Source organism: Felis catus, chromosome A1, assembly GCF_018350175.1.
Source record: "Felis catus isolate Fca126 chromosome A1, F.catus_Fca126_mat1.0, whole genome shotgun sequence".
Lineage (NCBI taxonomy): Eukaryota > Metazoa > Chordata > Mammalia > Carnivora > Felidae > Felis > Felis catus.
Window position 1 is genome coordinate 234,402,397 of NC_058368.1, and position 27,673 is coordinate 234,430,069.

At 50.4% G+C, this 27,673-nt stretch overlaps 1 protein-coding gene across 1 annotated transcript; it reads right to left on the bottom strand.

The window, feature by feature from the left end:
• Positions 1-2,603: 2,603 nt before the first annotated feature.
• Positions 2,604-27,554, bottom strand: SRD5A1 (steroid 5 alpha-reductase 1). Its single transcript, XM_023239691.2, has 5 exons — positions 27,207-27,554; positions 15,946-16,112; positions 11,987-12,088; positions 10,384-10,534; positions 2,604-4,507 (listed from the first exon to the last, which is right to left on the bottom strand). Exons 1-5 carry the CDS (start codon positions 27,485-27,487, stop codon positions 4,441-4,443), a joined length of 768 nt encoding a protein of 255 aa, XP_023095459.1. The 5' UTR covers positions 27,488-27,554; the 3' UTR covers positions 2,604-4,440.
• Between the last annotated feature and the right edge of the window lie 119 nt (positions 27,555-27,673).

The following is a 27,673-nucleotide window of genomic DNA, read 5'->3' on the forward strand; positions in this document are numbered from 1 at the left end:
CCAACATCTGCTAACTCTGGCTGTACCCAGATAGCTAGTTTTTACTTAGCTCCTTCCCCGACCCTGCTCCCACTGCATTTTCCCCAGAAATGGGTGCAGAGCTCCTGGGGCTTATGTGCTGTTTGTGGGGAGCAAGAATGGAGAGGGCACTGTTGTCGGCTCTGAGTCCAGAGCCCAGGTGCACAGGTGCACGGCCTCACTTCCAGGGGCACACCTCACCTCCCCCTCTGTCAGCCGTGGCAAGAGGACCTGCCGTCTCAGCAGGGCACACTGTGGGCTCTCCAGCGCCACGGCCCCCTGCCCTGCTTTATCAGTCCCAGCCGTGGGCCCTTAGATTCCTTCACAGCGATTGTAACGGCTCAGGACCGGGAGGGGGAGGAAGGCACGTGTTCAGTTCATCATTTTGAATTGAGAGAGCTTAAATGTACTCCTGAAAATATAAAAACCATTCCTAATGTTGCCTTTTTTAAAGTTTATTTGAGAGACACAGAGAGAGAGAATGCACGTGCACACACAAGCGGGGGGGGGGGGGGGGCGGGCAGAGAGTGAGGGAGAGAGACAGAATCCCAAGCAGGCTCAGAACTGTCAGCGCGGAGCCCGATGCGAGACTTGAACTTGTTAACCGTGAGATGGTGACCTGAGCCGAAATCAAGAGTCAGACACGGGTGCCTCTTTAAAGGAAATATTTCTCTAAGTCACTATAGAAAATGTTTTAAAAAAGGAAGTTACGAATACTAAAAAGAGAAAACACGATAAAAGGACATTTCAGTATCGCAGTTAATGAGAGAACCTGAGCCAGCTTACTCCACGGCCAAGTCTGTTTCTCGTGTCGTGAAAGAAAACGAAACAAATCTGAATGCTGGGAAGGGCCGGGAAACGCCGGGTGAATGTGCCAACGAAAGCCGTAGCATGGCAGTATTCGGAGCAAAGCCGGATCCCAGGAGAGCAGCACTCAGCGGGAAGATTATCCCACATCGATAACAGGGTGGATGAAAAGTTTTGCAGAATGCCAGCAGCAAAACACAAAGCAAAAACTATTAGACACACAAGGGAAATCCGACCTGGAAGAGAAATAAGGTTGCAGACAAGTTTAACAGTGGGGTCAACATCTCTGAATTAACACACGACAGAACAAACAGCATCAGCTTTGGAGAACGGCCTTGTTATTAAGAGCTTGAGGCCACAGAAGGAAAACTCAAAATCTGCGCGGGAGAGATTTCACAGAAAATGATCTCTACTGTATCCACATGTGTGAAAAAGAAGAAAAACCTTTCAATGAAATCTCTCAAACGGTTGAGAAGAAAAAAAGCACCCTTTCAAACCAAAATGAATTTCCTAGAAATAGTGAGATTGAGACAAACCTAACAAGTACAGCTGGAGACTATTTAGGGTCATAATTATAGGAAGGTCATTAAACTCTAGGAAGTGCAGGGGCGCCTGGGGGGCTCAGTGGGTTAAGCAAACGACTTTGGCTCAAGTCATGATCTCACGTTTGTGAGTTCGAGCCCCGTCTCGGGCTCTGTGCTGACAGCTCGGAACTTGGAGCCTGCTTCAGATTCTGTGTCTCTCTCTCAAAAGTAATTTAATGTGTTAAAAAAAAAACAACCCTGTAAAACCTTAGGAAGTGTCATGTAGCAGATAACACACAGCCTTGAAAGCTACAAATACACCTGCTAGGCAAACAGATGACTGAGGTGGTCCTCCCGAGCAGTTATGAGCACGATGAAAAGATTTCCCCTAAATTAGAACGGTGAAGATAAGCAAATAGGAAGTCAGGAGACACAGAGGAAATCACCATCATAAAGGACACGCAGAGAACATTTAATGAAGAAAGCCCACAAGATCAGCGTCCCATGTGGGTTTCTTCTCAGTTCGCCTTCCCCCTCTGCACCTGACGGAAAGCCCTCTTTCTCATTTCTGATGTGTATGCAGTCCCCTTGAAAATCTCAAGAGAAATATTGCAGATTTTTTTTTAAAGCAAAGAAACAATTCCATTGGCTCCAGTAGAAAACAGACCAATGACCAAGTAAGAAAATAAAAGAAACGTTCCAAACCGTAATCTCCCAGAAAGGCACTGCTGTTAAAATCGCACAAGAATCCTGACAATCCCCTTTATTATTCAGCATTGTTCTCGAATTTCTTGTTACTATAGGAAGCAAGCGACAGCAGAAACAACAGCCTCAAGTACCGCTAAACAAGAACGTGACAGGTTTGCGGACGGTGGGACGGTGACGCTCCAGAACCGGAGCTCAACCGGAGAGAATGGCAGGGATGCACAAAATGCCCCCAGAGGCTGGGCCGGCAGGACAAACACGTGAACACCGATGGTGCTCATTTACCCTCGTTACAAAACGTGCTTGGGGACGCACTGTCATCCACAATGAGCAAACCGTCAGATACCGAAGAACTACCTGAACAGGCAGGCACGGCATTTACAGAGTGTCCCTCAGCTCCGCCGAGGACCAGAGACGCGTCATCGTGTCTGACACGATGGAGGGGACATCGAGGAGAAGCAGGTGTCTGGGCTCAGCACAACGATACGGCGTGAGTTTGTGGAGTGAAGACGGGCCGAGACACTGGAGTAACCCTGAACACAAAACGACTGGGCTTGAAGTAATTTTATTAATCTCCTTGTTATGATTAACATGGTAATTGATGACAATTTGCTAAGTGGCAGTTTTTAGGAAATGGAGGGAGGGCGGAGAGACAAGATGGAAGATTTGTTCCTATCAATCGTCCACCCAGTGCGGGCGGGTGAAAGCATGAACCACACATCAAAGCCTGAGTCAACCCAAGCATTCCTTCGCTCGGGCTGTTCACAAAAGGAGAAAAACATCACAGCGAGCTTCTCCGGCTCTCAGACTAGCATCCTTCTCCCGGCCACGTGCGCCTTCCAGAGCACAGCAGCCCAAATCCATCGTGACTTGCTTGGACTTTTGAGTTTTCCCGAGGAGATCCAAAATATTTACTGCTTCATGTTCTCAAGTAATTGGAAAAGGCTCAGAAAAAGGAACGAAGTGCATTGAATACCAAAATTTCTCTTCAAAAACGTTCTGTCCCCAGTTACAATGAAGCATAGTTCCATCGGAGACGTTGGCTGCGTAATTCTGAAATCAAACGAAGACTCCACAAATCACTAACACCGAGAACATGGCTCCTACATAAAACCTCGAGAGGGGCGAGACCGTGGCTGGGAAGGTCAGCCAGGAGAGGGGTCGGGGAGCCCATGGGGGGCTCTGGGGCCGCGCATGCTCTGGACGCCCCCAGCCACCCACCTAGCAGGTCAGCGGATCAGAGTGAACAGTCTCCTCCTTCCTCCCCTGCTCCTGCAGCTTCTGGCTCCACAGACGCGGCGGCCACTGAGGCACTGCTGCCACAGCCAGGAGGGGACCTCCGCCACGTGTCCCATCAGAGCTTCACAGAGCGGCCCAGAGATTTAGTAGCCTTCTGTTAGACTTCTTTTACAGATTCTCAGCCTTCTGAGATATCTTTTACATATCAGGCAGTATGTGGTCCATTTTATTCCTATGATTTACCTCCGCGGACCTCTCAGGGGCATCTAGAGTAAGACATTCTGTTTCAAGATACTGTTTTGGGATACTGAGGGTACTGAGAAAAAAGTGCTTTAAAACTTGCTCGTTCTACCTGGAAGGAAGAAAAATCATCTTAAACCAGAGACTGCTGGTGCCTGTGGTGATCAGCACAAGGGGGCTCCCTGCTCCCACCAGGGCCTCCAAGAAGTCCTCTCGGTGGGGGACAGAGCGCCTTACCCCTTACGTGAGTGCACACAGCCCCCTGCCCTGTAGTCTAGTCGCCCGGGGAGCCAGGACGCCGCAGGTGCCAGAGGCCTCTTGTCCAGGCCTCAGCTGGCCCCGTGTCTCCTCTCTCTGCCCCCGAGTTCTCTGCTGCGCAGCACCCCAGTGAGAGCCTGGACGTTTCCCTGGGGCTGGGACCACTCTGGGTGCGCCCTGGCCTCGCTGACCCAGCGGGGTGAGCGGGACCATGGAGACAGTTCTGCCTTTATCAGGGGAGGGGGCGACATCACCTCCGGCCTTGAACTGATGGTTGGAATGGGTAGTACAGGGGCAGTGACATGTTTCAGTCCACGGAGGCCGTCAGAAATGGCTCGTAATCCTGGTCTTGTGCCCACTTAGCTGTATGCAGCCAAAAGAGGAGACTCCAAAATCTGAGAAGTGGTCAGCGGGAATGACCCAGAGCTGCAGATTCTTGGGCCGGTGTGCAACCCGCTACTCCAGCCTGCATTTCAGTCTCATGAGCTTGGTGTTAGGCAGCTTACGCGCTTACCAGGAACACATTCCTAGAGCAGATCTTGAAACAGATGAAGGAACAGGAAAATGACAGAAAGCGATTCATTTACACGATCCCTGGAGAAACATCACTGAAACGCGGCAAGTCGGAGACCATCCACTGACAACAAATTTACAACAAAAACGGGATTATAATTTTCCTGAACTTTGGATAATCTTCAAATTTCTCAAGGTACCACCTAAAATCAGACACACACAAAAAAAAACACACTAAGAAAAGGAAATGATTTTGTCACTTTTCATTATGCAGGAGTACAGAGATTTTTAAAAGTAGTAATAAAAAGTTCGGCATTTCAGGTGCACAGTTTGATTCTGCCTGTGTCGCGAAAGCAGGATTCATGCTGGCCACGAAGGTTACTGGCGTGTGAGGGTGCCGATCAATGCAGCGGGGGTGGGGGGGTGGGGGCAAAGTCTGCAGACCCGGGGAGCATGCAGACTGGGGCAGAGGACTGGCACTTGTGGTGACTAGATTCCCGCAGCAAGTCTCCCCAGGAGAGGACCGTGCCTCCAGACCGGGGTGGGGGAGATGTGCGCCCCGCCACGCGCCCGGGGGGCTCTCAGACAAAGCTGGGAGGACGCAAAGGGACCCTGCACTCGGAACAAACAGGTATTTTCAGTTGTGATATGAATGACACCAGCCAGGCTGACGCCCGTTGGTTCCGCGGTACTGGCTGGCTGGGGAGGGTGGCGGCTAAGTGGATGGAGTGAAAACTTCAAGTAACTTGAGGAGATGGAGAAATGGGCAGAAGAGAAGGAGTTTCCATAAGCACCACAGATAAACTCGTGGTGGAAAGCGACTGTTTGTTTACAGGGCAGAAACAGGTGGCAACAGCCAGCGGCCAGGGAATCGGCAAAATCTGCTGGTTTCAGGTAAGTTTCACACTCAGTCTGCAAACGGGGAGCCCCAGCGTGTCTGCCTGCTGGGTGCGCTTTCAACGGCCCGAAAGCCACCGAGTGGGAAGCTGGTGGGTGGACTCTGGAGCAAGCGTCACTTCTGTCGCGAGGCCACGGTCACAGCCCTTCTCTTCCACATCAGTGACCTGCCTGGAGACAAGGGCGCCTGCCTCTCAGCGTGGGACGCTCACGGCTGCAACGCCAAGTACGGGAGGAGGTGCCGCATGCTCTCTGGTTACAGAGGTTCTTGCGGGCCTGTGCCACTCTTTGCACATGTCCCCCGCCCCCTCAAATTCACATGTGTTAAACACCTAGTGTCTGTTGTGGCAGTATTAGGGGGTGGGGCCTTTGGGAGGTGGAGCCTTCAGGAATGGGATCCAGGGCAGCGAGGCCCACGCACGCCCACGGGATTGTCGCATGAGCGGCTGAGCTCCGTATGACGTCGGACTGCGTCAGACTTTTCTCCCCCGATGAGGACGGGTTTGTCAAATGTGTTAAATTCATCTCACAGAAACCAACATATAGAAATAAAATTTACTTTGTTAAAATGATTCAGCTTCTCTCATTCGCGTACATCTCTGGGATCTTAAATCCACCTCGGGAGACTGTATCTTAAGATACATAGATGTGCGTATGTATCAGTCTTTTTATTTAAAAAAAAAATTTTTTTTCAACATTTATTTATTTTTGGGACAGAGAGAGACAGAGCATGAACGGGGGAGGGGCAGAGAAAGAGGGAGACACAGAATCGGAGACAGGCTCCAGGCTCTGAGCCATCAGCCCAGAGCCTGACGTGGGGCTCGAACTCACGGACCGCGAGATGGTGACCTGGCTGAAGTCGGACGCTTAACTGACTGCACCACCCAGGCGCCCCTGTATCAGTCTTTTTAAAGGGAGGGCAGCATCATTTCTACTCTTTTTCTCCCTTGTTGTTCTGTCCCTAGAATCGAAGGTGTCGCTTAGGTGACACCAACATGAATTTTTTGTCTTGATTTTATTCTCGCTGAGCCCGAACTAGGGTAGAAAGTGAGATGCCCCTGACGAACGGATGCCCACTGCATCACATTTGGCGTCTACTAAGTTATTCTTTAAAGCATTGACTGTTTTTCCAGCTCACAAACAGCCAAAGTGTCCCCAGGCTCCTCTCGAACAAGTCTTCCCCTGGTGGACATAGGCCACTGACAAGACAGGAAGCGTCCTCCAAGTACTCACAAGTCATGTCTTCTGTTAAAGTCTGGTGATGGGAGCTGTGAGAGAGGAAGTCTTTCATAAACCTATTCTGGTGTGTCCTTATATGTTTAGGTCATTATGCCATCTGTCATAGTGTCTTGAAGACGTGCTGACTTCATTTTTCTAAGTGACATTAAATTTAATGGGATGAGGGCACCTGGGCGGCTCAAAGTCCAACTTTGACTCAGGTCATGATCTCACAGCTCGTGGGTTCAAGCCCTGAGTTGGGCTCTGTGCTGACAGCTCGAAGCCTGGAGCCTGCTTTGGATTCTGTGCTTCCCTCTCTCTCTGTCCCTCCCATTTGCAGTCTCTCTCTCTCTCTCTCTCTCTCAAAAATAAATAAACATTAAAAAAAAAAAACTTACTGGGGAAACACTGCATATTTCTTTATTTTATTTCAACAGAGTCCCTTCTCCAAGGCTGCCCTCGACGGCTGGCCTCCAACTTGCAGGACTTTGGTGTGAACAAGCAAACATCTGCACACAGGCTAGCACACTTGGCGGGACGCGGCAGAAGCTTGGGCACCAAGAACGTTGCTCCACTAATGAGCACGGCTGCTAGGGGCTGGCGGGGACGAGAACGGTAGGAAAACAGCCGTCTTTCTAATTCCTCGACATTTTGCCCTCAAAACAGTTTGCTAGCAACTCGGCACAGCTGACCCGATGTTTCCGACCTAGAGCTTAATTATCGGTACATTATCTGTGAATTTAAATCCCTCACATCTAATTATAGAAATAAATTCGTTTAGTAAAATACTGCTTTGAGAACATTATAAGAAATCAAATACAGTGCTCAGAAGGGCCCCATGGATTGTTTTCTTTTAGTTTAATTAGCTGCGTTCATTGGATTATTAAAGGAAAAAAAAGGATAGCTTTTATTTTGTCCTCAGCTTATAAATCCAACATTTCTGAACATACTGCCACTAAGCTGAATTCATTAGTTTTTCAGCAATTAAAATTGGGTTTGCACTGACATCAATATAAGTAAGTAGCGAATGAATGAAAAAGAGCCCTTTCAATTCATGAAGGTTTCCGCCAAGAATACATTTGGGTTTTTAGTACCCTAGACTTTCATTTGGAAAATGAAATGATTTATTTCTGTTTCTATATGTTTCCTATTCAAATGTTGAAGAGAGATTTTCCTGTTTTCATTTGAGAAAACATCTTTACAACTGACTTGGCATGCTCTTTGTTCAATCTTCCTCTGATCCAATTTCTTAAAATATCAGTATTATCTCATGTGCTTCTACTATTAGAAACTAGCCAATATTTGCTTCTTACTGTCTAATGTAACAAACATTCAAGAATAGCACCTTCCTCCAGAGGTGATGCTGCTCATGAGAAGGTGGTCTCGGGCCCCTGCCAGGGGAGAAGGAGGGAGGGGAGGAGGGGGAGAAGGGGGGGAGGAGGAGGAAGGGGAGGAGGAGGAAGGGGAGGAGGAGGAAGGGGAGGAAGAGGAGCGGGAGGAGGAGGAAGGGGAGGAGGAGGAGCGGGAGGAGGAGGGAGGGGAGGAGGAGGAGCGGGAGGAGGAGGAGCGGGAGGAGGAGGAGGGGGAGTGGAGGAGAAGGGGGAGCAGAGTGGGGAGGAGGGATAGGAGGAGGGGGGAGGAGGGAGGAGGAAGAGAAGGAGGGAGAGGAGGAGGAAGGGAAGAGGAGGAGGAAGGGAGGAGGAGGAAGGAGAAGGGGAGGGGGGAAGAGGAGGAACAAGGAGGGGAGGAGGGGAGGAGGGGAGGAGAGGTCCCCAGCAACACAGGACCATCAGGCTGGGCCAAGATCCACTGACTGTTGTGGTCACTGTTATTTTTCCACGAAATGCTTTCTACGAAAGACGCGTTCTGCATCAGCACGAGATCTGAAGGCATCTGGTGTGGCATCATCGGCAGAGGAGGAAGGAGGGCTTCAGAGCTCATTCGTGTTGCCTTCAGTTCTGGCCCAATTGATTTTAAATGGCTGAAAGGCTGGTGTCCCATTTCCTGGGGCTTCTGTAACAAAGGACCACACCCTGGGGGGCTTCAAGCAACAGGAATGTATTCTCTCCCAGGTCCGGAGGCCAGAAGTCTGAGGTGGAGCGGTGGGCAGGACTGTCCTCCCTCCCAAGCTCTGCCTCTTCCAGCTTCCGGCTTCTGGCAGCCTCAGTCCGTGGTGTCAGCGCATCCCCTGCCTGCACCCTCCCACGGCCGTCCACATGTCTTCACGTGACCTGTGTGCGTGTCCTGACTTCCCTCCTGGTAAAGTCACCAGTCCTACTCCAGTGTGACCTCCCCTTAATGAATTACATCTGTGACGACCCCTATTGCCAAATAAGGTCACTCTCGTGGGTTAGGATGGCAACCTATTTCGGGGAGGGGGACACACAACTCAAGCCATCATAGCAAATCATCCTGTTTTCGGCCACTTTTCACAGTGCGTCCCCCTCCTGAGCCCTCCACGGTGGGGGCTCTTCTCTGCCCCCGTCCTTCTCAGCAGCTCTGGATGAAGACGGGTCCTGGGCCCAGGTCCCTGCTGTCGGTATGGGGCACAACGGAGCACCTGGCCACGTGGGGTAGTGCTCCTACGATCTCAACTCGCATGCTTCTGGGGTAATGTCCACAAATATTAGCTAAACCGACAGTCCAGTTCTGCCCATTCTCGTCAGTGTCTCCGGTAATAATCCTCTGCATCTTTAAATACGTGGTGAGCCTGGAAAGAAACCTGGGAATTCTGACTCTAAAAAGTCTGTGTGTTTTCCACTATGCCATGATACCAATCTATTCTTCTGTTGGCTTTTTCCTTCTTCCTCATTCCCAAGCGGTGACAAACGCCATGAAGGAAGACAACATTGCATCTCTACGGATGACTGCCAGCATCAAAGGCCTCCAGGAAATGTTTTTGGGTGAATGAAGCCAGGGAAGCAGGGCAGCGCCCTGTCTAGCTCGGAGGGCATGAGCGATCGACGTGGGCACCAGGGTGAGTGCCTGTGCCATATTTCCATCATCGCTGTGGCATCAGGGGAAGGCCTGAGATCTCTCCCTTCTAATCTTTTGTTTTGTTTTGTTGAGAGAGAGAGAGCATGAACAGAGAAGAGGGGCAAAGGGGGGGGAGAGAGAGAGAGAGGGAGAGAGAGAGAGAGAGAGAGAGAGAGAGGGAGAAAGAGAGAGAGAACCTCAAGCAGGCTCCACACTCTGCAGAGCCGGACATGGGGCTCAATCCCATGACCCTGGGATCCTGACCTGAAATCAAGAGTCGGATGCTCAACCAACTGAGCCAACGAGGCGCCCCCCGAGATGTCTCCCTTCCAAGAAGCCTGAGGCTTCATTCACGGAGCCTCATCTCTTCATGTGTTGGATGGGCAAGGCGATCCTCAAGTTCATGTCAGCTTTAACAGCCTCGGACTGTTTTATATGCATTCCTGTTGGTCAAATGGTGACAGGCCCTTCTGGGGACTGGATAGAGGTTATGGCCCTGCACTTTGGAAAACAACGTGATTTCGAGGGTGCACAAAGCCCGGGAGCCTGACAGGGACCGCGGGGCTGCAGGGCACAGGACACTTGCGTGAAGGAGCCGGGTGCATGGCCAAGTCAGGCTTCCTGAGCACGGCACTCCTCTGCACCCTGTCCCTGGCGGTCAGCATTCTCCACCGTAAACCGCGGGTTCCCAGTCAGACCATGGGTCCCCTGCCTGACATTTCACTTGACTATCAGGCCCAGCGGCAAAAATTCGAGGAGGCTCAGAGTAGGGGCGGAGCAAATAATGATGCTGACGTGTACCTGTCGGTTCCTCGGAACAGGTTATTCTTGGGACGTGTGCGTGGTTTTGCGCTTGGTCGGCTAACCCACGGTATACGCTAGGCTTTGGCAATTCAAATGCACATTAACATTTCAAAGATGGAACTGAAAATTGTTAGAATGAGGCCCGAGAACAGACGCAATGTGCCAAGAGTGTTTTAGAACTTACTGGTGGTGCTGCTGTGCTCGGGAGACTAAAATACAGAAGGTAAAGGCCGCGAAGGCCCCGCCTTGAACGGACCAGCTGGCCAGGGCGTAGCCACACCACTCGACCACCTCCCCAAAGTAGTTGGCTGCTGTTACGTATTCAAATAAGCCTCCTGCAAAGACACACAGGCAAGTGGGGCGTGATACGTTACTGACCTACGAGGCAGCAGTGGATACGTACCTGGAGAACATAAATCGAACTTCGGGAAAAACAACTCAGAGAATTTGAGTGAATGAAACACCCAACATTACTAGTTTTACTGTCTCATACCACACTTTCTGGTGGCATAAACCTGTATGAATAGCTACGCATTTATCTGAATATAAAAAACTACCCTTTTAAAATCCCTTCACTAGTTCATGAATCACACTGGTAACACCCAAGTAAACACAGAGAACACAGGATAACAATTAATGAACCAGCTTAAGAAGACGGACCTGTACAGGGCCCTGGACCCAAAGTGGAAGAAAATAATAATTTTCAAGGGCAGACTCCTTCCTTCCGTCCTTCGTTCATTCCCTCCTCAATGTTCACAGACCCTTCAGTCTACATCACAGACCAGGCCCTGCTCTAGGCGCTCGGGGTGAACCGGGACAAGACCCTGCCTCCCGTTCTAGAACATTAAACCCCAAGGTGATGCACAAAGAAAGCGTGGCATACAGCAGGAGGTGGGCCGTGAGGAGGACCAGAGCAGGTGAGAGGGGCCAGAAGTCAGACTGGGGGTGGAGACAGTCCTGGTCACGGGCCCCTGGCATTTTAGTTTTACCTCCTGAGTATTTAACGTTTTCAGTTTCAGAAGCTGTCTTGCTTTCTGTTTTGTATCTACTTAGTTCTTTCTATCGTATATTACTCCTTTTCTCATAAGTTCAATCCCTCTTAGTTATTAAACAATTAGGTAATCACTTTATGATCTGTTTCTATTAACTCTAAGATCTCGTGGTAGCACATGTTCTCGTGGGTTCTGCCACTTTTGAGTGTGGCCCTTACTGTGTGGCATGTGGTCCATCGGGCTCCCTGAGGCCTGGGTTAAAGGCAGGTCCCCTCAGGGATCTGGGCTTGTACAGGCTACGTGCATGAGGCACCACCTCCCTAGGGTCACGTGGGTCCTCATTCACGGCTTGAGGTGCACGTTTGGGCCACAAACCTACGTGGGGGCCGCTGGTGGCTATGGACTCTCACGAGACGTGCCCTGGCCTCCGACATTCACCCAGGTTTTGCCCTCTCGATGATTATTACTTCCTTTCTACCATCCTACCACGTGGATGCATTTTAAAAGATGAAAAAAACACCTTTACCCAATGATTTTAATTGTCTGCGGAGAGGGGACTGGTTGTCTAGTCTATGCTGTCGCACAGATAGGACTAGTTTCCTTTTTCCTTAATAACCGTTCAGCTAGCCAGAATCTGATAAAACAACGGTCACAGTGATTGCCATCAACACTTGTGACTCATGTCAAAAACCTGCGGCCAACGCTATGCTTTAGTTATTGGATCCTGACAAAACTGCAACAGCGAGGCGTCGTGTGAAATGACTTGGAATCAGTTCTCCATTTTTCAGTACGTACCCCTCGGTATTTTATATCCAGTCTCCCCTGGTTTCCGGAGATTCCTCAGGATATGGTCGGAATGGATGTTTATCAGCATGCCTATTAACCATAAGCAGAAACCTAAAGATAAGAAAATACACAAGAGTATTATGATCAATAAACTACGAAATTCACAAACCCACGCCTGAAGGAACGGTGTTACTATAGTCTGTTCTATTCACTATTAGCAAACCACGTTAGCCACAAATGACAATAAAAATCATTATAATTAATATGATTTTCATTTAGAAAAATAATTTATACAGCACTGCTGTTAGGTCTGCTAAATAGAGTTCTGTTTTCCATTAAAAAATTTTTTTTAACATTTATTTATTTGTGAGAGACAGAGAGAGAGCAAGAGTTGGGAAGGGGCAGAGAGAGAGGGAGACACAGAATCCGAAGCAGGCTGCAGGCTCTGAGCTGTCAGCACAGAGCCCGACGCAGGGCTCGAACTCAGGAACTGCGAGATCATGACCTGAGCCGAGGTCGGACCCTCAACCGACGGAGCCACCCAGGTGCCCCTAAGAGCTCTGTTTTTCTAATACCACTACTGTGTAATCAAACCTGCCCTAAACACGTGGACCTCGTGGCCCACGTCTAAGGGCTGGCATGCTTGGACATGACCTAGGACCCCGGCACAGGGCTCCTTTCCAGGGAGAGGTAGCGTCACCATCCGTGGGGCGGCCCACAAGATTCACTCGGTCCTCGTGGAAAACACGCGCGGTGTGGTCGGCCTCCTCGTGTGACACATGCTGCCCCCGCCCCCGACGGGCTAGCTGCACACGGGCTCCCGGGGTGGTGGTTCCTGGTAGCTCATTTCCAGCACTCCACTTTTCTTTCTCTATAGCCCTGTTGGAACAGGTTCCTGCACATCCACGGCCTCGCCTGCCACCCACCTGCCCACTCGCCAGTCACACCCCCAGCTCCCCACAGCATCCTCTGCTGCTGGCTCCACGGCTCTCCCTGGACATCCAGTAGCGTCCTGGGTGTTTCCTCGCTGGCTCTGAAAAGCCTTCAGAGGTTGTTCATCACTTAAAAAGGAGATTTGTTGGGGCGCCTGGGTGGCTCAGTCGGTTAGGCGTCTGAGTTCGGCTCAGGTCATGATCTCGCGGTCCGTGGGTTCAAGCCCCACGTCAGGCTCTGTGCTGACAGCTCGGAGCCCGGAGCCTGCTTCGGATTCTGCGTGTCCCTCTCTCTTTGCTCCTCCCTGACTCATGCTGTCTCTCTCTGTCTCTCAAAAATAAAACAAAAACATTAAAAACAATTTAAAAAAAGGAGATTTATTAGTATCACGTGTCTTCATTCCAACAAGAAGAGGTAAAATGCCCAATAGTGTTTTAGAAAAGGAATAACTTGGGGCGCCTGGGTGGCTCAGTCGGTTAAGCAGCCGACTTCGGCTCAGGTCATGATCTCGCGGTCCGTGAGTTTGAGCCCCGTGTCGGGCTCTGTGCTGACAGCTCAGAGCCTGGAGCCTGTTTCCACCTCTGTGTCTCCCTCTCTCTGACCCTCCCCCGTTCATGCTCTGTCTCTCTCTGTCTCAAAAATAAATAAACGTTAAAAAAAAAGCTTTTAGAAAAGGAATAACTTGACTTAGTTTGATCACTTTCTGACACTAGAGAAATGCGAAGGTGGGACGGTGCATATTGGTGGAGTTCAAGTCATTGTCAAGGAAACATACAACTGGAGTAGCCTGGTCAGTAATGAGTCCCCAGTCATCCCAGTGGCATGGAATCATCTGTCAGTTACAACAGGGACACGTGACACATTCTGGTCCACAGCCAGGACCAGAACATTTCTGGAATTTTCTGGAAAATGTCTTCCTTCCGATTTCACCAATTGTAGGCAGGTTTTTCTACGGAGTTCATACCAAATTTTGCAATATGTATTATAAGTCACTTACTAGATCCATAAATTTGTAGTCGATTCGATACCTGTCTTGCATTTCAGTATGTCACCTCCAGGTGACCTGTCCCGCAGTTTGTGGTTTCAGAAAGAATTATGTTCTCACAATTCCATGTTTGACTTTATTTCTCTTCTCGGAGATAAGCTCCCTTTATCACCCAGGTTGGTAAAGAAAGCTAGTATTTGCGCTCATCTAAGCTACACATTGAACTGTTTTTAGGAATCGTAAAGTCTTGGTATGTAATCTTTTACGTTAACCACTTTCACTGCTCTGAAAAACTTTTTGTTAGGATATTACTATTATTGCTATTTGCTTAGTTCTTCATGGTAAGAATCATAAATGCTGCTAAATATTCACGTCATTTCATGTTTATCTCCTTACAAAAACTATAAACTCTATGAAATAAATATAACACCAAAAAAGTAGCCCTGTTTGTTTCCCAACCGTTATATATATTTTTTTCATTTCTGATTCCTTCTGTTCAACGGTAGAGAAGCTGAGAGGTTTGCATACAATTTAGTGGAGTCTTTAATTTTAGACCAGCTTCGGCGACACCTGCAGGTGACGGGGTCTGTCTGCCCTGCTATTGCAAACGACACTGAAATTCACATACCAAGAGGATTCTTTGCTTTGCCGTGGTTCATCAAAAGTAGCCTAACGACTCATCACAGAAATGATTTGCGGGAGAAACTCAAACGTTTAAAGCCTGTATCCCTTTGTTAAAACCTCCCTTCCCTTGTCCCTCACCGCCTGCTCTGGGGGCACCAGGACAGTGAAATGGTTGAACCCCGGGCTCCGCTATTTACTCAGTTTAGATCTTGAGCAGGTGTTTAGCCATCGGATCGTCCCTGTGCGTGTGAAAGGACCCTAATCTCTGCCCTTTCAGGAACGTGGGGCGGCGGGAAGCATGTGTGTGGCTCCTGGCAGAGAACAGGATCTTCTCCACAGGGCGACCACAGCGACCACAGCCCATTCTTCCTCCTTCTCTTGCTGGTTGGGCAGAAGGAAATCAGGTAGTCAAACGGCGGGTGAGGAAAGCAAGCATCTGGGGGCACTGCACCCACAACATAACGTGGGTCTGGCATTTCGTGGAGGCACAGGCTTGTGGAGCTGCCGAGCCCCTTGGGGACTCTCTTGCCCATCCTTCATCTGGCGGGGGGGGGGGGGCACATGCCCACGGCCATGGTGCCCAGGCATGATGAGCGAGAATTTCAACTCACAGAAAAAAATACGATCGAGAAACATGAACACGCCTCGTCATCAACAAAGCAGCGCCCCAGTGTGAGGCTCTCCATGATCAGACATTCACGCAGACGGAGGCCAGCGGACAGGGGAAGGCCGTGTCATGGGGCTGGAGCCGGGAGCCACGGGGCGCTCTGAAACTTAGAAGCAATCTCCTTATACACAAGAGCCTCGAGAGGACGTATTCTTCCACACGCTTGCCAATCTTTTTGACTGCTGCTGTTTTATTTTCCTTTTGGCTCAGAACTTACGAGGTTATAATTAGGACTTGAAAATGTACGGTAATTTACATTCACCGATAAGGACGGTAAAAAATTGAAAACTTCGCAAACCTAAGAGTTTATTCAAGTTAGTATAATCAGAAAACTCTTCCTGCCTCGTTGGAAGGCGACCCGGTCTGACTTCTTCTCGTGTTTTGGAGGAAACCGTGGGAGGCTTGATTTGACGACTCTGTTGGATGACATGGCCAGTTAGCGTCCACGCCCCACAGTCGTAGTCTGCTGTTCTCTCTGCTGGAGCCTGTTGCCCGCTGCTATTTTCAGGCTCGCTTTAGGGACAGGTATCTGTGCTTTTAGTGCCGAGAGGGCGATGGTACCAGGCATTTGTGTCACATGCTGCTGCTGGGACCGCCTGACTCTCCCTCCGGCGCTCGGCCTCCCTGCCGCCAGGTCATGGACCGTCACAGACTTTTCTCTCGCTCAACTGGCGTGGGCTTTCTATCTAGGAGCCACCGGGACGTTACAATCCGAGTTATGACTTGAACGACAGAATGCATCGCCGGGGCGACACTCACCTACTAGAAATCGGGGATCAGTGACCCAGTCATCCGCATATACCGCATACTGACTCAAATATCTGCTCTGCAAGTAGCCGTTATAGACACAGAACGTGAACGCCAACGTACACGTGTACAGGGGCATCGGCTTTCCTCCTCGGATCAGAAGCGGGAAAATCAAGGACCTTAGGAAACATGAAACAGAAACAAATTTAAATAAAACACAGACCGATGGTCCAGAACATCATTTCCGCAATTCTCTTTAAAGTCTTGGGTTTTTCATCTTGCTTCCTTCCTTGTACACAAGTCATCGTCAGTACTACTGGTCCTCATTTACTATGTTCAAAGCAGAATCCCTCAATCAAGAATTCACCGTGTTCCAGTAATGCTCATCACGGTGCGCAAACTCAGGATTCTAATGATACAGAATGGGAAACAGACACGCTGAGAGAGAACCGAAGGCTTCCAGAGGCTCTCGGAATGTGCACGATCCTCCCTTGCTCTAGTCTCAGCAGTGGGATGTGGGGACACCATCATGTCATCAGTCAGCACAGTGGCTGTATTCACTGAGCACTCACCACCTCACTCACAGCACTCAGAGACACCCGCACAGGAAACACCATTACACCTTCTTGGTGGGGGCGGAGGGGGGAGGGTAGGGAGATAGAACGGACTCACAGCGGTTAAGCAATCGGTCCGAGGTCACAGAGCTCAAGTGTAAACCCAGGTAACTCAAAGGCCACATTCCTCTGTTCCAGCACACTACTGAAAGTTTAGGGAGAGAAAACGTAAGAACAAGAAAGTGACCCTTGTGAAGAAAAGAGGAGGCGATACTGGAGTGTGAATTCCTTCTGTAACATCAATACGTAATACACCGAAAGGGGCTGTCACTACACATCCCATGGGCCTTAAGAGGATAGTAAAGAACTGTCATCTACAACTTTATGCCAATAAATGTGACAATCTGGACAGCATACACAAAATCCTTAAAAGGCACAGGCGACCAAAGCTGACCCAAGGAGAAACCGACAGGCTGAATAGCCATCTCTTAAGGAAACAAACGGAAGCAGACTTAGGAAGTTCTAACAGGCACAACTGGAGTCAGGGGAGGGGGATGGCTTCGGAAAGGCACAGGGACATTGACGGGAACGCAGCCATTCTGTATCTTGAATGTGGCGATGATTACACGCGGTCTACAATCCTCAAAATTGACCAAACCACAACATGGCCATGGTCACTTGCTTGGGTCCTGCCTGGGGCTGCTCACCAGCTAGGCCTGCAGACCCGGGGACGGGGGGAGGGGCTGGGGGGGGCACGCGGTCTGTGGTGCGGCGTCTCAAGCCTCACCTGTCCGTGTCCCTGCTCGGAGCGCCGCAAACCACCGTGTGGCGGCATTCTGAGTGCCGCCTGTGTCCCTGTACCGCACACCTTATTCTCTTACCGGCGCACACGTGTCCCGCACAGACAGGGAAGCGGGCTCTTCGTGCTCGGGAGGTACGGTGGAATGTGGCTAAGTTTATTACTGCTCCAGACAGCAAAGCGGTGTGGTTCACAATGACGCCTGGGCTCCTCCGGGAGACCACGCCAGAGGTTGGCACGACGGGACTAAGAGGTCACCGCCGCGTTGTCCCCGACACACGGGAAAGCGACGGTCAGAAAAAAACGGAGAACTGGAAACGGAAACGCGTGACACAATTTTACAGAAGAAGTGCAAATGAGGCCGCAAGCACCGAAGCCGCCCGGTGCCCCTTCGGTTAGCCGAGGAGAGCCGCGTGCCAGCCCCGAGCTCGCCGCCTGCGGCCAAGAAGCACGTTCAGATGGCAGAACGGCGTGCAGCGTGGGATCGCCCTTCGGTGAGGACGGCTGCTCCAGGAGTCTGGACGCCAGGAGTGAAGTTCAGCAAACCGTCCAAAATCAAGGCCAGCGTTTGAGCGAGCCGTCTTCCTGGTCCCGGGTGTCGCCCGTACCGCTGAGCGGTGGGGGCCGAGGCCGAGTTGGCTCTAAATGGTCCTCGAGAAGCAACTGATGGTGACAGTGTCTCCGCCATTGAGGAAACACTGACTCGGTACAACCCGTGGTGGGATCTGCTAGGGTGTTGTAGCTGCTGGGGGTGGAAACGAACTTGGCAGACTTACACAGCCCGTGCCAATGTCAGGTGTTGAAAGCCACCCTCTGGATCAGCAGGTACTTTGCCTCCCCCCCGCCTCCCGGCAAAATCTATTGCGTGTGACTGAATTAACAGTGTCAGCAGCGAATCTGATGGTCCCTCCCTGGACCTAACCACCATTTTCAGTTCAGAGCCAAGACTGAACGTTTTCCTTATGAGAAAAATGGCCCTCGACCACTGTTACTGCGTTTCGAAGGGCTCTGGAAATTAGCCTTTTTTGCTGCAGAGTTGATAGTGTTCCTCAGGGAATTCGACCTAAAATTATAAGGCAAAATATCACTTTTGAGCAAAACCTATGCTATGTTAGTCACTTCAGCAAAAACGGACGTTGTCTGAACCACAGGTCATGCCAGACTACTTTCTGTGCTGTTGAAATCAAAACCGGCAGCGAGATCTCCATTCTCACAGAAACTTGAAATGGATGTGATTTCTCAGCTCAAACCAGAGCTTAGAAATCCAGTGTGTTTTGAACATTTCAAAACCTATTTCACTGTATAATTGAGGAGCTTCCACCAGCCAAGTGGAAGAGACTCATCTACGATGTAATGACGCATGGAAGGACAAACCTCAGCAGAAGAATCTAGAATTAGGAAGGACAACCCTCGGCAGAAGAATCTAGAATTCGGAAGGACAACCCTCGGCAGAAGAGTCTAGAATTCCAGAGATGCCTTTCGAGCAATCTGAATACGTTAAATTAAAATCAGAAACTTGTCGGGGCGCCTGGGTGGCTCAGTCAGGTAAGTGTGATTTCGCCTCTTGATTTTGTCTCAGGTCAGGATCTCATGGTCATGGGATCGAGTCCTGTGTCGGGCTCCATGCTGAGCGTGGAACCTGCTTAAGATTCTCCCCCTCCCTCTCTCTATGCCCCTCTCCCCCCTGCTCGTGTGCACTCACTCTCTAAATAAATAAATAAAGTGAGAAACTTGTGGACTGAAATTAATATTTGGTAGAACCCACACACGTGAAGACATTTTCAAAGCTAGTCTCATTGCCCATCAGCAGTAAGGGGTGAATGCTTACTGTGGGTATTGGGAAGCATGCACACTGACTCTGAGGCCAAAAAAGGGAATGTGACCCCTCCCCCCCACCAAATAAAGAATTCCATGCTTCCCATCACACCTGTCTTACAAAAATTACACTAAGGTAACAGAGCGTGAATTTTACAAGTATACGTCTTGTGAAATATCTCTTTCTCAATATCCCTTACTTTGTCCCTTGGTCCATAAAGCTTAGAAAAAGTACTATCTGGCCCTTTCCAAAAAAGCAGTTTTAACCTCCAACCGAAATGAAAATAGGAGTTACACTCTGGAAACGTCACTTTGCCTTCTTCAGAAAGCTCGCTTCCTCCACACCCCAGGACTCAGGTTGCAGGCAGCCAGCCCCTTGGGTCTGGGGTCCGTCTGGTCCACGAGGTGGGGACAGCACGCCTGTGTCCTCAGCTACGCATTGGGAGAGAGAGTCACACTGATCTGCTCCAGAGAGTGTCCTGGGGGAGCCCAGAAAGGACGTGCGTAAAGGACCCGGGGAGAGGATTCACTTCTCTCTAGTCTCAAAGAAGGTGAATTTCAGAAAAGTGGCAAGGACTGGAAATAGGGCCTCAGAAAGGTCGACACAGACCTCTCCTGTTTCTCTTATCTCTGCCCTTGAGGGGACAGCAGTGACCCGGACGTCCACAGGCCTGGCCATAAAACCACTGAGGTCAGGAGAACACGTTGGCTCAGGCGATGCGGCCTATGCCTTCAGACCTCAAGCGGGGAGATAACATCTCCCCCCCCGCCCCCCTTCCGAAAGGCTCCGTGCACCAGCGTGGGTCAAGTGCTCCTGGCCCTGAGGTCTTCAAATGCAACGCACCTTCCCAGGCGAACCACTCTGCTCGATCTTGGTAGTTTTTGGATTGTCTTTCTCCTTTTAGGCTATTCCTTTCAGCTTTACTTCTTTTGCCTTGGAAGTCCATGCAGCATGTCAGAAAGGGTTTCCTTTGTTTTTGTTTTTGTTTTAAATAAATGTTTATTCATTTTTGAAGTGGGAAGCAGAGGATCTGAAGCAGGCTCTGCACTGTCAGCACAGGGTCCGATGTAGGACTCGAAGTCATGAACCTCGAGATCATGACCTGAGCCAAAGTCAGACGCTTAGCCGACTGAGCCACCCAGGGGCCCCTAAAGGGTTTCTTTGAATTGGGCCCACTAGGAACCAAAATGGTGGGTGGGTGCAGGGGCTTCTGGGCATGAATTTTACCTGAACCTTCATCTAGTCTCTAGAGGGACAACGGCAAACCAAGGGTTGCAGTGGACCCCAGGCGTAGGATCTCTTTAAGATGCGGGCCGGGCTCAGTGAGGAAGGTGGACACGTGTGCTGGAGCCACACGGCACTTGTTGCGAGCCGGTGCTCTGGAGCCCAGGCCGCCTCGGTGATGACAGGCCCGCGTGTCAACAGCCCTTCTCACACATCTCATCGGCGCGTACAAGCACCCTTCCGCACGGAACCGTGGGGAATGAACACTACCCCTCTTCGAGAAGAGGTATGAAGTCAGAAATTGAAAATCCCCGAACACCGAAATCATCTGCAAGACAAACTGTGACGTGCTCAGACTTAAAAATACTTTATTTCGGTGATGTGTTACACAAATCCACGTTCGGTTCTGATAATGAGCTGAAGGATATGAAACGGTAAGGTCCCAGGGAGCTACAAAGAGATTCTGTTTTCCAACTCGTCAGACGGAGTGTGGGACTGAATCTGATGCTTTGTTCTCCACCATGTAACAATATCCTATTTATTTTCTTTCTTTCTGTCCCGTGTAAAGAAACAGTACTTACTTTCCATCAAGTTGTGTTTAGCCCCGGAAACGTGCACATCTCTGTGGCTGTCGGGCCACCAGGGCTGTGGGACACGTCTGACGAGGGGGCTGGACAGGGAGCTTTCAGAATCTCTGTGGGGCTCCTGTCTGTCTCCCACTTGGGCGAGTTTACAGGCTTGGGCACAGAGCATGATGTACGTGTTTCTCACTGTTCCCGGTGAAATGTTCCTAGTAACTCCTAATCCTATACAACATGCTTTTTTTTTTTTTTTTTTTTTAACACTTCAAACCTGTTGCTATTACCCTATTTAACAGATCGGGACCCGGGGGGCTCAGAGGAGCACGGTGACTTCGGTGACAGACCCACTCAGGCAATGTCACCTTCCCAGGTGTTCTATCTACTGCATCCACAGGACACACCGAGAAGCAGGACTGGGGTGCCAGGGCCGTCCTTGCCTGGCCACCCCGCGGCACATGACACGGTCGTTTTCGTTAAGTGTTTCTACTGAGCCAGAAGGCCACTGCCGTTATTATACTGATTGACAAAGGGAGGGGGTAACAAGATTGTGTGTTTATGCCTGTATACATCCTTACTGCTTTGAAAAGACAACCCCAAACCTCCTGAAGACAATGGCAGACGGGGGAAAAGGATACACTAGAATTCTGTCAGCGTTTTAAGTGATGCAATTTCAAGTGGTTTTTAATCGCTTCCTTCGATTCTAAGTCTTCTACAAGGAGCACATACTTCGACCGCAGGTGTATTTGCATGTGATACCAGCATGGATTGCGAGTCCTGGCCCCTCATACGTTTGGAACAGACCAGAGGAGTAAGAGGGAGAGAAATGAGGCTTCCCAGGCTGAAGGTCTGTGATCGCCATCGGAAGAGCTCAGGGAGGATCGGGCAAAATTAACTACAAGTAGACACTCAGAGTGTCTGCAGGCAAGTTCCCAGATGTTAAGGAAAACAGAAAGTATTCTGTAAACACCTGGGAAGGGAAATGGATTACCAACAAGAACAAAGGTCACCAAAGCTAGCCTGTGTCACTGTGCTTGCTGCACAGTGGTGACCAGAGCTCCGTGCTCCTCGCCCTCTCAAGCCCTGTGCTGCATGGAGTGTTTTCTTGGGCTACGAGCCAGAGAGACTGATGCCGTACGAAACCCAACTCACTGGTCAGTAAGTCCACGCCCGTGTGCTAGGTGTGGTCTGCTTGGAGGGAGAAATACCTGAGGGAAAGCATCCCCATCAGACGTCAACACTTGGGCAACAACTTGGAATCACGATCCTTTAAACTTTTAAGGTACGATTTTCAGGTTTCTAAAATGTTAAATGTTTCTTTTCGGACATAGTTATTTACTATTTTAATAGTTTTAAAGTTTTATTGATTTGTTCATTTGGAGAGAGAGAGAGAATCCCAAGCAGACTCCGTGCTGCCAGCCGGGAGCCCGACGGGGGTCTCGAACCCACAAAACTTGAGATCATGACCCGAGCCAAAATCAAGAGTCAGACGCTTAACCGATGGAGCCACCGGGGCGCCCCTGATTTTCAGGTTTCCGAATCCAGATATGAGCTGTGGGACCACGTAATTCACAAACTGAACTATGAGAATTATCTCCTGAAATGTTTTCCCAGCAAACTAGAATAACAACATGTAGTTATTTTTGCAGAGAAACAGCATGTTCATCCAGCAAGTGATTTGACTCTCGAAATAAAAGCAATTGGACATCATGTCCCAGGTACAATAAAACACCCCTTTTGGTGATTTGGCAGCCATTTAGGTCGACTTAATCATTTTAGACGTTTAAAACTGAGAATGGTTGTTAATTTTAATAACAGGCTGTCACCACTTTTTTTTCTCAACAATTCGACGTCACTGAATTCTACAGCACCTCCAAGATGTGGATCAGTTCCTGTTTGGGTTTTTTTTGTTGTTGTTGTTGTTTTCCCCTCTGTAACACTCTTTTGCAACGAACTGCACAGATCCCTATAAGGCCACATACTTAATTAAGCTCTGTGCGCTTTTAAGGCAAGGTTACAGACACGATGAATATTTCACTACCTGTAATTCTATACTTTTGTATAAAAGGTTTTTTTCTCTCAAATTATTTGCGTCCACAAGGCAAGGGCCAGGGGTTCGGTGTATCCCCCACCTCCAGTGTTTCCTGACATCTTCTAACATCACACACGCCATATGCCACTTTTATTTACTCATTTTTTAAATGTGTATTTATTTTTGAGAAAGAAAGAGAGACAGAGTGCCAGCTGGGGAGGGCAGGGAGAGAGAGGGAGACACAGAATCTGAAGCAGGCTCCAGGCTCTGAGCTGTCAGCACAGAGCCCGATGCGGGGCTTGAACCCACAAACCATAAGATCATGACCTGAGCCAAAGCTGGATGCTTAACCGACTGAATCACCCAGGCGCCCCAGCATATGCCACATTTAAAAGTGAGGCTAGGGCCTGGCTCTCCCCAAGGGGCCACCAGCAGAACAGAACAGGAGAAAGGATGAGTCGATGTAGGGGAGATTCTTTGGGGATCACAATCAGGGGTTAACAACAGAATCGAGGTCCTGCAAGGTCACAGATCTGGCTGGGCACAGACCTTGGGGGAGGGTGTTAGGATGACGAGGGCCTTGTGGGCATCTGAAAGTCTGCCCTCCGGGGGCCATCCAGCTCTCTCCCTCTGCCTCAGGGTAAAGGTGGTCACTGGGGCCTCGGTGGTAACCAGCGCCATGTGCTCAAGTGGGACTTCCTGACAACGGTTAAACGGGCAAGCGAATGAATAAATCCAGCAACTCCCTCATTCACTAACTCACTGCCTCGTGGGAAGCAGAAGTTCATGGGCAAGGGCAGCCTTCGGCTCAGTGAATACTGAAAAAACCTGCTTGGCAGGAGAGAGAGCAGCAGAACAGGAGGGCCGAGGGCAGTCTAGGGAGCCATACCGAGGGACTCTGCAGACGCACGGATGCTTGGTGAGTGCCCGCAGGGAACCACTGCCAATGGCCAGCGCGCGCTTGCCTGCAGGACCCCAGGCACCGCTCCACGCACAGCAAAACCAAGGGTGGTGTGAGAAGATACCACCCGAGCCCTCAAGGACCCAGAAGCCCTGTGATCGGCGTGGGAGCTCAGTGCAGACGGGATTCGGGTGCACACTGTAACCATCCAGGGCTGTGGGACTGTGCTGTCTGCCATGGATTAAAAATGCGCCTACAAATGTCCTTTCCTGCCCATGGGGGAAGTGCTCAGGGCCCCGGGACGTTCTTTCCCACACCTATCCCCTCTTCCCCTCCTTCTCTGACTCTTCCGCCAAGAAGATCCTGTAGATTCTTCTGTCTTGCGTTCCTGCACTCCTTAAGGAAGTATCTTGTCTCTACATCCCCAGTAATGAGTATAGTGCCAGGTATGTTAATCAATCTTCAGAAACGTGTGCCGAATAAATGCATGAAGACACATGGGCTGCCCCTCTCCTGTAAGCAAACACCCCCTTTCCCATTGACGGTGGGAAAGCCTCTGCACCTGCCTTTGGTCCTCCCCACTCCATCAGGTGGCTAAAACTTCCCTGGGGCAGGGCCCTGCCTCACTCCTGGGTGATCTCAGAGCTCAGCATAGGGCCTCCGCAGCTCACAGTGTCTGGTCTTCCTCAGTCCTGTGTCCTGGGCAGGGCCCCGTGCAAATGGCGGGGTTGCACAAATGCTGGCTGGGTTGGCCGGATGCTTTACAACAAGTGCTAAATGCTGTTTGCATTTCTGTTCCGAGCTCTCGCTTAGGTCAAATGACCGTTTAATAAATTAGTTGCTTGAGTAGAATGGAAAATGTTGATCTTCCCTATTTGAAAACAAATGTCCCAAAACCCACAGGCTATAGATGTACTATAACATGTAGGACTTGAAAATATGGGCTCTGTGCTGACAGCTCAGAGCCTGGAGCCTGCTTAGGATTCTGTGTCTCCTTCTCTCTCTGCCCCTCCCCTTTTCATGCTCTGTCTCTGCCTCTTTCTCTCAAAAATAAATGAACTTTAGAAAGAAAAGAAAAAAGGAAAAATAAATAGCCTAGCCAGTTAAAAACCCATGCCTGACCTAGCAAATTCTCTGGAGTCGTTTTTAAAACCACTGTTTTTGGAATCAGGGCTTAGTCTCAACACCCTCTTGTCCAGTAGCCTCCGGTAAAACACCCAAATTCTGAGTCTCAGTGGCCTCCCCTATCTGAATGGTCTAGTCAAGCTCTGTCATGCTCAAGATGACTCTGGCTCCGGGGGACGCTGCATTCAACCAGTCTCCCACTACAGTGAGCTCAGAAACAATTAAACATAATGTTTTGAGTTAAAAAGCTCAACACAGGCTTTCAAAGTTCTGTAAAGTGTTCCCTTTACACATTTTCAGTGTCACGTCTTCAGAAACTTCTTGTTGGTACTTGAGACTGGCCGCAGGCATCCACGAACAATATCTGGAGTACATGTACATGTGCCCATCTGCACAGTGATATGGAACGGGGTCGCTGTCTACTGAGCATTTAGATTTGCCAGCACTGTGCAGGCATTTTATGGAATTGTCTTTATTTAAATGCATGCCGGTCCCGCGGGCTGGCACCATCACTGTGCCCATTTCATTGATGGGAAACCTGGTGCAGAACAGCTTTGTAACTTATCCCATGTCCCCCGGTGATGTGGTTGGGATCTGACCCGACCACATAGCAGTCTGACCCCAGAACTTGCTTTTGGCCATTAGAAAAATGGACGGACACGTTCCAGCATGTTTATGGAGAAACGTAGGCAGACATGAGAACTGTACCAACGTTCAAATTGCAATAATGCTCAAACATGTTACAAAAGAAAACTAACAGTTGGACGACAATTTTGCTTACGGGAATAATCGTGGAGAGTCAGGAACACAGGACTCAGAAAGCCTCTGTTGAACATTTGACTCTGCCTGTTTAAAGCACCTGCATAAACGCAGATAGGGAACACACTGAACCAGGGACTCCTGAAGCGAAAATAGTCCGGAAGATGGGCACACACGGATGCTTCCTTTTTCCTATTTATCAAGTGGGTGTTGTGAGGTGGGACCCAAAATCAGAGAGGTCAAGTCAACTGCCCCCAGTTACAGAGTAAGTGAACCCAGCTCTCTCAGATGCCGAGAACATCCTTTTAAACTGTGCAGCTGTTTGAAGTCTGAATGAAAATTAAAAAAAAAAAAATGTTTATTTTTGAGAGAGAGAGAGAGAGATCGTGAGTGGGTGACGAATAGGGAGAGGGGGAGACACGGAATCCGAAGCAGGCTCCAGGCTCTGAGCTGTCAGCCCCAATGTGGGGCTCGAACTCATGGACCGTGATCATGACCTGAGCCGAAGTTGGACGCTCAACCCAGACACCCAGGTGCCCCTGAATGAAAAATTTTAAATTTTGAGTTGAAACTTTTGTTCAGCCATTTGTTTTAGCTGTGTAAAAGTCAACCCTTAAGAGCTGGAGAGAGCCCCAACTTACCGGGAGACCTGAAGATTTCAGGCACAGCCATTTTAAATTACCAAAACATTTGGAAATCTCCTTACAGATTTTATGTCTTTAAGGTCATTGGCTGGAAAGCTACTCCCACCGTCTTGGGACCCCTTGCACAATGTAGGGGTGAAGGTCTCTGCACGTGACGCCTTCAAGTGCATGCAGTCCATGTATGGTAAAGGGGGTATCACCAAGCATGCAGTTCTAGAAAACTAGGCTTCCAGCTTGCAGGTGAACACTTGGCTGCATAAAAACAGCTCCACCCACTACAATGAGACCAAAATGGAAAAAGCACAAAAAGGAGCCAAAAACCATCGCCTAAGATAATTTGAGGTCATCTGCATTCACTTTTGGGTCAGAGAATCTCGTCTTCATAGAAGAGAACACGGACCAGTCTTACCGTGTAACACACCCATTTCTCGACCAAAGTTTTGCAAAACCAAAACCAAAACCAAAAAAAGCCCTTCTCTTCTTTCCAGTCCTCTTCCCTTTCCAGTCCTCTCTACCCGTCTCCCCCACTCTCCCAGACTAACAGCGCTAAAGGAACCGTCCGCACGCACCGGGGAAGGAGCTGGAAGATGCGGGGTAGAGGGCGAGGGCAGGAGGGACGGAGAGGGGGTGTCCAGGCGCCCGAGAGGACACCGGGGAGGGGACAGCAGGGAGACAGCACGGGAGGGCGAGCGGAGAGGTGCGGCAGGGAGGGTCGGGGAAGGAGGCACCGGGCGGAGGAAGGAAGGGACGGGGACCAGTGAGGAGGGGACCCCGGGAGAGGGCGCCGGGGCTGGCACAGGCGGCGAGCCGGGCGGAGGGGCGCGGGCCGGCCCGCGGTTACCGTTGCGCGTAGTGGACGAGGAACATGGCCAGGAGGACGCGGTTGGGCGCGTGGCGGAGGCGCTCGGCAGCCGTGCGGGCGCACACCCAGAGCGGCACGGCCAGCGAGGGCAGCTCCTGCAGCGCCCAGGCGGCCCGCGCCGGCACGCGGCAGGCGGGGCGCGGAGACGCGTAGCGCCCGTAGGCCGAGCGCACCAGCTTCAGCAGCACGGAGCCCAGCAAGCCCAGCGCGCACTCCAGGTAGGCGAGCGCGTCCAGGTGGGAGCCCTCGGCCGGCTCCATCGCGGGGGACAGCGGGCGCGCCCCATGGCCCGGCGTCCGCGCCGGGCAACTTATAGGGCGGCGGCGAGGGGGCGGGAGGTGCGGTTACCTGAGGCCGGCGCGGGCCGCAGACGCCGGGCGCCGAGCCCCACCTCCGCCCCCGGCGGCCCCGAGGGCAGGCGCCCCGCTCGGGCGGGTGGGACTCGA